Source organism: Hypomesus nipponensis, chromosome 10 (genome assembly GCF_054491055.1).
Source record: "Hypomesus nipponensis isolate SF chromosome 10, ASM5449105v1, whole genome shotgun sequence".
Taxonomy (NCBI): Eukaryota; Metazoa; Chordata; class Actinopteri; order Osmeriformes; family Osmeridae; genus Hypomesus; species Hypomesus nipponensis.
The window spans coordinates 14,548,346-14,557,500 of NC_140370.1; the positions used below are offsets into that span (position 1 = coordinate 14,548,346).

Here is a 9,155-nt window from a genome sequence, read left to right on the forward strand (position 1 = left end):
ACTACGGATGACTTTTGATGACTATGGATGTTATTCAGATGTTATATCAATAACGTAACCATAACATGTGATGAAGTGTATGTTTATTCATTAAAGAATCACAAATCATGTAATAATCACAGTTTCCAGCAAATTACCACACAGTTTTGTTCAGTTGTGTCAGCAGTGATGATCCTCTCAAATAAATATGACACTGATTGGTCAACTAACAGACAGTAACAGACATTAAACACAGCAGCAAGTTGGCGATAAACACTATGGCATTACTCTTTCTATTATTTTATTTTTTACATAATTGTTCCTCTCTAATTTTCGTTGTAAAGCAACTCTTGTCCAGACACAGTGGCTGAAAACAATATGAATAGTAACACCATCCCACAGTTCCTGAAGGTTCCTGAAGGTGCCTGAAGGTGCCTGAAGGTTCCTGAAGGTTCCTGAAGGTTCCTGAAGGTGGAGTATTAAGGCAGATGGTGGCCCTAAGGTGAGCAGCAGCTTGTGAGCATGTTGTCTATGACACATCCTGGCGGCAGATTCAGGCTTCAAGGCACTACTGTGGGGAAATGACAGCTCAGGAGTGTGGATGACCGGCGTCTGGGGCCAGAGTTCCTGCGTCCAGCTTTAAGTCTCCTTATCTAGAGTCAAAGAGCACAGTTGGCGAGGTAAGTAAGATTGTGGGCTTTTCTTACTTAATAATGACAACAGTGTTCAACATTAAACGTTTCAGTAAATCAGTACACCTTTGAGTGGCGGAGCTGGCAGTCGCCTCCTGAATTGTCGAGACGAGTCCAAGGTTTGTGGCTGTAGAGTTTGGAACAATAGGATTCATGATAAATTGCAAAGAATAGGTGCAAATAATGACTGTAAGATGGTCAGTTGTGTTTAGCTTGGCTTGGATGGCCTACTTGGGTGTTGGGCTTGACGAAGCGGGTCTGAGGTATCACGTCGAGGCCGGCGTTTTTCAGAGCTGCGATCCTCGCTGCAATGTCAGACACCTAAGGATACGACACAGGCAGTGTTAAGATAAAATCGTCCTTTATTAGTTCCACAATGGGGACATTTGCAGGGTTACAGCAGTGTAGGGATAGTGCAAACTACAAACAAGAGTAAAAAAACAACAAGAATGTAGCAAAATAAGTATAAGAATAATATGACGGAATACTCAAATAATGAAATTATATTGCACAGATTTTGCACTCTTCTCCAGAGCGGCTCTGTTGACATCTTAGCACACCTGGAGCTCAGACTGCTGCACCTGGGCAGCGGCCGAGGCCACCTGGTCTTCCAGGAAAGCCAGTTCGTTCTCGGAGGTGGCTGCGCTGACGCCCCTGGCACACTCCTCCAGGTCACCCAGCTCTGCCTCCAGGCCATACACTGTCCCCGCTGCCACATACACCTACATAAGGCACAGTCAGTGGACGCTTTACAGTTGACCTTGAAGTAGGACAATGTATTCGGACAATAATTAATATAATTAAATGAATTAATCAAACAAAATATATATAGCACCTTTAAAAACAACTATGGTTGGCCAAAGTGCTGTGCAGGAGATAAAACTCATTCAAATGTAAACCAAAATGCGTTGTTTTCTTTTTTGTTGCAAGGTTCGGTGAACAGACAGTGTCTTCGGGATGGATGTGAATCCTTCATCTTACGTTTACATTTAGCAGATGCTCTTATCCAGAGCGACTTAAAGTAAGTACAGGGACATTCCCACCAAGGCAAGTAGGGTGAAGTGCCTTGCCCAAGGACACAACATAATTTTACACGGCCAGGAATCGAACCGGAACCTTCTCATTAATAACCCGATTCCCTAACCGCTCAGCCATCTTACGTTCTCCTCCAGCCTGCCCAGCTGCTTGTCCAGTTTCTTGGTGTCGGTGTTGGGGGGCAGCTGGGGGGCAGCTGGGGGCTTGGCCCCCCCGGCCACGTCGCTCTCCTCCATCCCCTGAAGGAGCTCCTCTGTAGCGTTCAGCACCTTCAGCACCTCGGTGGTGATGCTGCGCAGGGACACTGCTGAGTACCTCTGCACACACACACACACACACATACACACACACACACACATAAACACACGTTCACACGCACACACACACATATACACACGTTCACACACACATATACACACATTCACACACACACATACACACGTTCACACATACACATACATATACACACGTTCACACACACACACACATATACACACGTTCACACACACATATACACACGTTCACGCACACACATACACACGTTCACACATACACATACATATACACACGTTCACACACACACACACACACATATACACACGTTTACACACACATATACACACGTTCACACACACACATATACACACGTTCACACATACACATACATATACACACGTTCACACATACACATACACCCATATACACACGTACACACACACACACACACATATACACACGTTCACACATACACACATTCACACACACACACACACACATATACACAAGTTCACACACACACATACATATACACACGTTCACACACACACACATATACACACGTTCACACACACACACACACATATACACACGTTCACACATACACACACACACATATACCCACGTTCACACACACATATACACACGTTCACACACACACATATACACACGTTCACACATACACATACACCCATATACACACGTACACACATACACACACACAAATAATTATAAACACACACATTCAGACACGCACAGGTGCCAAGGGGAGGAAACATTACCATTCAACTTATAAATCTACTGTGGGATCACAGAATCCTTTATCAAAAGCTTTTCCACAAAACGTGATGGAAGAAAAGTAGGAAGTAGTAGAATAGAGTGAAATATCAAGATGTTAAAAATGTACTACATTTGACCTCACCTGCTGTAACAAAGTGGAGATGAACTGTAGTGACTGTTCTAACTCCAGGTCATTAGGACTAACCTAACAAAGGCAGACGGAAAAAAATAAGGTAGGGAAAACAAAGAAGGCAGAGTGAAAGGTAGCGAGCAGAGTGATAGTCTGTCATCTAAGCTGTTAGTACTGTTGCATTTTGCATTTTGGGAAGAGGTTCAGAGAGTTAAAGAACTTGAATTCTTACATTCTGTATCTCTTCTGGAGACAGTAAGTCCCCCTGAACAGGGGGGGCCCTGTCCTGTAGCTCTGTAGGCCTGTGGTCCTCCACTTCTTCCTCTCTCTCCTCTGCATTCTTCCATTCATTCTTATCGTTGCTTTCTCCAAGAGCTCCTTCTTCCTCCCTCTTTGCCAGATCTTTGTCACTTCCTTCCGCAGTCTTGTCCTCCTTTTCCTTGTCTTGTTTTTCCTCTCCCTCTTCCTCCACCACCTCGACCCTTTTAAATACAACTCTGTTCGTTTGGTCATCCTCGGTCTCCTGCAAAGTGTCTTTGTCGGCCATTGCTGATATGTCTTTGATCCTCTTCTCTGTATTCTGCTGTTCTGCTGTTTCCTGCCTCGACTCACGCTCCATCCTTTCCTTTTCTTTACTGTCATCCCCCTTTTTTCCCCAAACATTCTCTCCATCCATAACATTCTCTCCATCCATAACATTCTCTCCATCCATAACATTCTCTCCATCCATGACGTTCTGTCCGGACAGATCTACAGTGTCTCTCTGTCCGTCTGACCAAACTGCCATCTCGCGAGTTTCTTCGACAGAGACGCGGCTCGTTTCCATTTCTCTGCCCAACTTGTTCCCGTCGTCCTCCTCCTCTTCTCCTTCATCCGTCCTTCCTTCCGTGTCCTCGTGTCTCTCTCTCTCCGACTCTGCGTGGGTGTCTGTCTCCCCTTCCATGTCGTCCAGGGCCGTCGCTATGCTGCTGATGATCCTGTCAAACTCCATGACTCCCTCCTCGCTGACTGTTCTCCGTAGCTTGGGCCTGCCCACCGAGGGTTCTGCCGTCTCACCCTCCTTTCTCTCCTCTCTCTCAGCCGCGGGGGCTCCTTTCATGCTCACTCGCCCTTCGTCAGTGTGTCCGTGTTCCGCTCCCGGGAGACGTTCTCCTTTTCGGGTTGAGGATTCGTCTGTCTCGTCTGACTCGTGTGTTTCTTCTTGTTTTTCCCGTCTTGCGGCCAGGTCGCCTCTCATCTCCCGCTCTCTCGCCACAGGTGTGTGTCCACGTCTCGTGTCCTTTTGGTCCGAGTCCATCGCCCTCTCTTCGTCTTCGACCTTGTCCTCGTCGTCAAAGTCAAACAGGCCCACGTCCAGTTCTCCGATGCTGTCTCTCCTCTCCTCCCTCTTCCCTTGCCCTCTTTCTTCCTCCATGTTTACCCCCATGAACCAGAGCCTCTCCCTATCCTTCCTCTCTTGCTCCTTCTCCTCCTCTCCCATCCTGTCCAGCTCGTCTTCTGTCGAGGAGAACTGAGAAGCGCTGACGAGACTTGCCAAGTCTCTCACTTTAGAAGCCAGCTGCTTCTTCTCTGCCTCCATCTCCCACAATGACCCTTCTTCCAGCAGCTCCTCGCTCTGCCCCCCTCTCCCCTCCCCGCCCTCCTCTCCCTCCGACTCGATACCCGCTCTGTCCAACTCGTCCTCTGTGGAGGAGAACTGGGAGGCGTCCACCTGGTTAGCCAGCCGGTAGAGTTTAGACCTCATCCCCTCTTTTTCCCCGTCCCACTCTCTCTCGCTCCTCTCCTCCCCCCCTCGCTCCATCTCTTCCTCGCTAAGACCTACTCGATCGAGTTCGTCTTCGGTCGACGAGAACTGGTTGGCCCTGACTTGCCTGGCCAGCTCACGTAGTTTGTAGGTAAGTTGATCTGCGCGTCCGCCTCTCTCTCCTTCATGCTCCTCGGTCATCTCTTCATCCCTCTCTTCTTCCCAGTTGCCCTCACTCCTTCCCACCTGGTCCAGCTCGTCCTCAGTTGATGAAAACTGGGTCACGCTGGCCTGAGCAGCCAGCCTGCACAGATTGAACATCATCTCTTCCTTCTCGCCTTCCCTCCCTCCTCTCCTCTCTTCCATAACCTCGTCCATCGGCCCTCTCTCCACATCTACATCCGCGTCCCGTAATCTTCCGTCCTCCACTTCCTGTTGCCCTCCATGCCTCTCTTGTTGGTTCTCTCTCCCCTTATCATGCCAGCCCTCTGTGGGCTGATTCCCCCTCACCCTGCCGGCCAGCTGTCTCAGTTTGACGTTCAGTTCTTCGTTCATTGTGGCAGTTTTAGCTGCTGACCCATCCGTGGTCTCTGTGAGCCACACCTCGGGGTCAAAGGGGTCAGGGGTCAGGGCACCAGAGGTCAAACCATCTGAGGTCAAGGTGTCCGGGGTGACTGCATCAGAGACATAGCTAGACTGGCTCTCCTTTTTCCCAGCATGCTTTTTCACCAGGGCTTCCAGTAGCCTGGTGCTGTACTCCTGTTGGAGAGAGGTAGAATACCTTACAGTCTACATAAACAGTGTACATGAATACACTTATTCAGTTTTTATTTAACCAATATTACAGGAGATATCCCCAGGACATCACTCATTATTTAGTATGCATCAGTATTTCGCCTTTCAGGAATATGAAAAATATGACTTATTTTTTGGGTGAGTTACTCCATGAAAGGTGCAGAAATCTAAGAATGTTCATCTAGATTTTACCGGCATGGAGGAGGAGAGGGACGCCTGCTCCTTCTTAGACCTCTTCTTCTTCCTCAACCTCCTGACCCTGTTTACCTCCAGCTCATCCGCCCCACTGCTCTCCGGCCCCTCTGGGTTAAAGTTCACGTCGATGACGCTCCGTCTCCGGGGCGACGCTGTGCCGGTGCGCCTGTGCTCGATGGGAACCTTCCTCTTCAGCAGGGAGAGCATGGACTTCTGAGACTTGGAGTTCTTCCCTTCCTCGGAGTCTGAGAGGAGGAGGGCGCCAGAGTTCATCTTCCTGCGGATCTCCAGCAGGGCGGCGCCCCAGGCGCCCTCGGCCTCGGTGTCGGAGCCCATCTCGTCGTAGGCGGAGAGCACCCCGGACTCCCTCTCCAGGACGCTGTAAACCAGGCTCTTCCTCTTAGTGAGCAGGCTGGGCCGGGACAGCTGGGTGCTCTGCAGGGCCATCCAGTTACCGTCAGGACTCTTCAGCACTGAGGATGCAGGTCAGGATGCAAACACACACAGACACGTACAAACACACACACGTACATAGGCAGACAGCCATGTACGGACACACACACACACACAGGCAGACAGACAGAGACTTCAACCAACATAACAATGTTTGAAAAATCATTTTACAACATTATAAAAGTGAAATGTTTCCATGCCTAGCAGGGAGGCATTTTGTTTAGTCACTTGTTTTCAAAGGTGTGTGAGAGTTTGGTGGGCTCAGGCTCTTACTAGAGTTATCCAGGCGGTCTACACTCTTCCAGTTAGTGATGGCTGCCCCTCCCCCCTCCTTCTTCAGCCCCTGGGAGGGATCCTGCCCTGACATCAGCTCTCCAGGGCTGGGGTCCAACAGGGAAAAGGCAGAGTGGGACCGCTGCAGAAACACAGAAATGTTTTTAACACTATGACCTTTTACCATCTACTGTGTGGTATATGTAGTCCTGTAGTGCCTTGATAATAATACAGGAGCTGTTACACTAATAGCCAGTAGAAGCCAGTATGTTTCAACAAATGCTTGCCTTGAGATGGAATTTCTGCTTGCTGTAATAGTCATGCAAGTCTATCATGTAAAATGTTCCACAAACACACAACTTCGACACAGACACACAGACTAACAAAGACTTTGAGGGCGCTGTGGGGCTGGCAACTGGGGGAGGCAGGACGGGCAGCAGACTGCTCACTGCTCTGGTCAGGGGGCCAGTCCAGCTCTGGCTTCCCCTCTGACTGATTCTTCCTCCTCTGAATGACCTGAGGAGGAGGGGACACAATGGGGGGGGGGGGTTTAGGAGGATGAGGGGGGGGGTAGGGAGTAAGTGGGGGAGGGGGGTGGAGTAGGATGGGGGGTGGAGGGCATAGGGGGTGGGTGAGGAAGAGGATGGGGGGAGATTGGGGGTGTTACTTTCAGGAAATGGGCGTGAATAGAAACAGCAGACATCTTGTTATTACAGTAAAGTAAATATAAATATAATAAATAATGTGAAAAAGATCTGCTTGAACTCTGTCAAAGAATTGCTACTGGTATTAGAGAGCAACATTAGGCAGCATTATGTCTGACACCTACATTTTGCACAATTGTTTTGGCCAGTTCTTCAATGAGCTCTTGTCTGTGCAGCTGCAAGTAATGAGCTTCATTCTGCTTCTGCTGGCGAGAAAAAACCACAACACATGTTTTAATACACGGCTGCCGTTTTTCAATTTGTGAATAACAGTCATTTGTGTATAATGACATGTATGTGTACATATGTGTGTCTCAACTGTTATGTTACACTGCTGTACCGCCACAGTCTCCCAGAAGGGATGGATGAAGTGCTTATCCATCTAGACACAGTTTTGAGCCCACTAATCTGGCAGAGTTGCACCATCATTACTGAGTACCAAATCATTCTAACAGCCAAGAGAGCAGCTACTGCCTGTCCTGGAACACGTATTAGAGAGAGGACAGGAAATGACATGCTTTAACTCTCTCCTGCAGGGTTGTACAGTACAACATGTCCTATCTTCAGAGTTAAATCTATAGCGTTGCTTCTCCGGAATAAAACCACACAAAGGGCAGTGAGGGATTACCGCATGCATATTCCAACCCACACAGGCCCCGCACTCTAGTTAATCTCCACTGAACCAAACTGTACGAGAGAACAAATCAGGACTGAAAGACTCGTCGCGCCTGCTCCGTCACGGAACTAATGGAGGAGATTTCTTAGATAGAAACAGCGACTCATAAAGCTGACGAGCAGATTGGATTATACAGTGTTTCACTGTATACAGTTTGTAATATGTACGGAGTCAGATGGCTGAGCGGTTAGGGAGTTGGGCTATTAATCAGAAGGTTGCTAGTTAGATTCCCGATCGTGCCAAATAACGTTGTGTCCTTGGGCAAGGCACTTCACCCTACTTGCCTCGGGGGAATGTTCCTGTACTTACTGTAAGTCGCTCTGGATAAGAGCGTCTGCTAAATGACTAAATGTAATGTAAATGTAAATATTACACTACACTGCAAAACAGCAGCCAGAAGTCCAAAGTATGGGAAAGGACCCTTTGATAGCTCCAATGCAGTGCGCTGTGAAACCGACAAATTCTATGATTAAAGGGTCAAAATTGACAATAACATCTCGTATTATTAAAGGGATGTGCCGTATGTGCCATTAATGCCGTGGCCTTTGGGTGAACTTGCTTCTAATCTTTACTAAGTGTTCCTGGATTTCCATAATCTGATATACGTGTAGATGTATAACGATGAGAGAACTAGTAGGAGAACCGGAGGTCATTTCAGAAACATTAAAGGACTTATGGGTAACAGGGGAGCATGCGTCTCTGTACTGAGTCGATCAGGCAAGGATAGATTAAAGTAGACAGGCTGTGTATACGGCTCTGGAAAAAATGAGAGATCCCTGAACCTTTTTCTTTCATTTTTGAGAAGGACAATTTTGATTGAGGAACAGAAGGGTAAGATTGTCAGTGGCCTCTTAAATTGTACCCTTCTGTTCCTCACTCAAAATTGTCGTTCTCGACTTTTTTTTAAAAATGTTTAAAAAAAAAAGGTGCAGTGATTTCTATTTTCTCTCATTTTTTTTCCAGAGCTGTATATCTTTGCTATAGTACAACATGAGAAATAAACCAAAATGTAATAATGTAATATAAGACAACACACAGTATATTATAAAGTAATCATACAGTATATTACCTGATTGTCAGTTTGGAATTCAGCCTTTGAGATGGCTTCATCTATGGCCTCCTCTGCCACCCTCATTGCCACCGTCAGGGTCTCTGCCATGCTGTGCTCTGGTAGGAAGACACAAACCATTGTTTGGCCTTTGGATTCATTTAGCTTTATCTACATTGGAATTTGGCTGGGCACTGACAAACTGGCATAGGTGGGCCACGTTCCTATTAGGACTGACATAGTATTTAATTTATGTCCACCCTCAGTCACTTATCTTGTCAGTGCGTTGAACTAAGGAGAGGAATTGGTTTGTGTGTGTGTGTGTGTGTGTGTGTGTGTGTGTGTGTGTGTGTGTGTGTGTGTGTGTGTGTGTGT

The 9,155-nt window shown here is 47.4% G+C and overlaps 1 protein-coding gene across 3 annotated transcripts in view; it reads right to left on the reverse strand.

Annotated features, from left to right (window-relative positions):
- Positions 1-66: 66 nt before the first annotated feature.
- The window catches only part of myripa (myosin VIIA and Rab interacting protein a), a 22,183-nt gene continuing 13,094 nt past the window's right edge, over positions 67-9,155 (reverse strand). For 2 of the 3 annotated variants that reach the window (XM_084708059.1, XM_084708058.1), the window contains 11 exons: positions 8,802-8,899; positions 7,182-7,262; positions 6,737-6,868; positions 6,353-6,494; positions 5,624-6,099; positions 3,125-5,395; positions 1,832-2,023; positions 1,232-1,393; positions 903-992; positions 738-798; positions 67-632 (listed from right to left, as the gene is read on the reverse strand). In XM_084708059.1, the coding sequence (XP_084564185.1) occupies positions 619-632; positions 738-798; positions 903-992; positions 1,232-1,393; positions 1,832-2,023; positions 3,125-5,395; positions 5,624-6,099; positions 6,353-6,494; positions 6,737-6,868; positions 7,182-7,262; positions 8,802-8,899 (3,719 nt within the window). In that variant the 3' untranslated portion in view covers positions 67-618. The remainder of the gene's footprint in view (positions 633-737; positions 799-902; positions 993-1,231; positions 1,394-1,831; positions 2,024-3,124; positions 5,396-5,623; positions 6,100-6,352; positions 6,495-6,736; positions 6,869-7,181; positions 7,263-8,801; positions 8,900-9,155) is intronic. The other variant, XM_084708060.1, reaches the window with a different exon arrangement.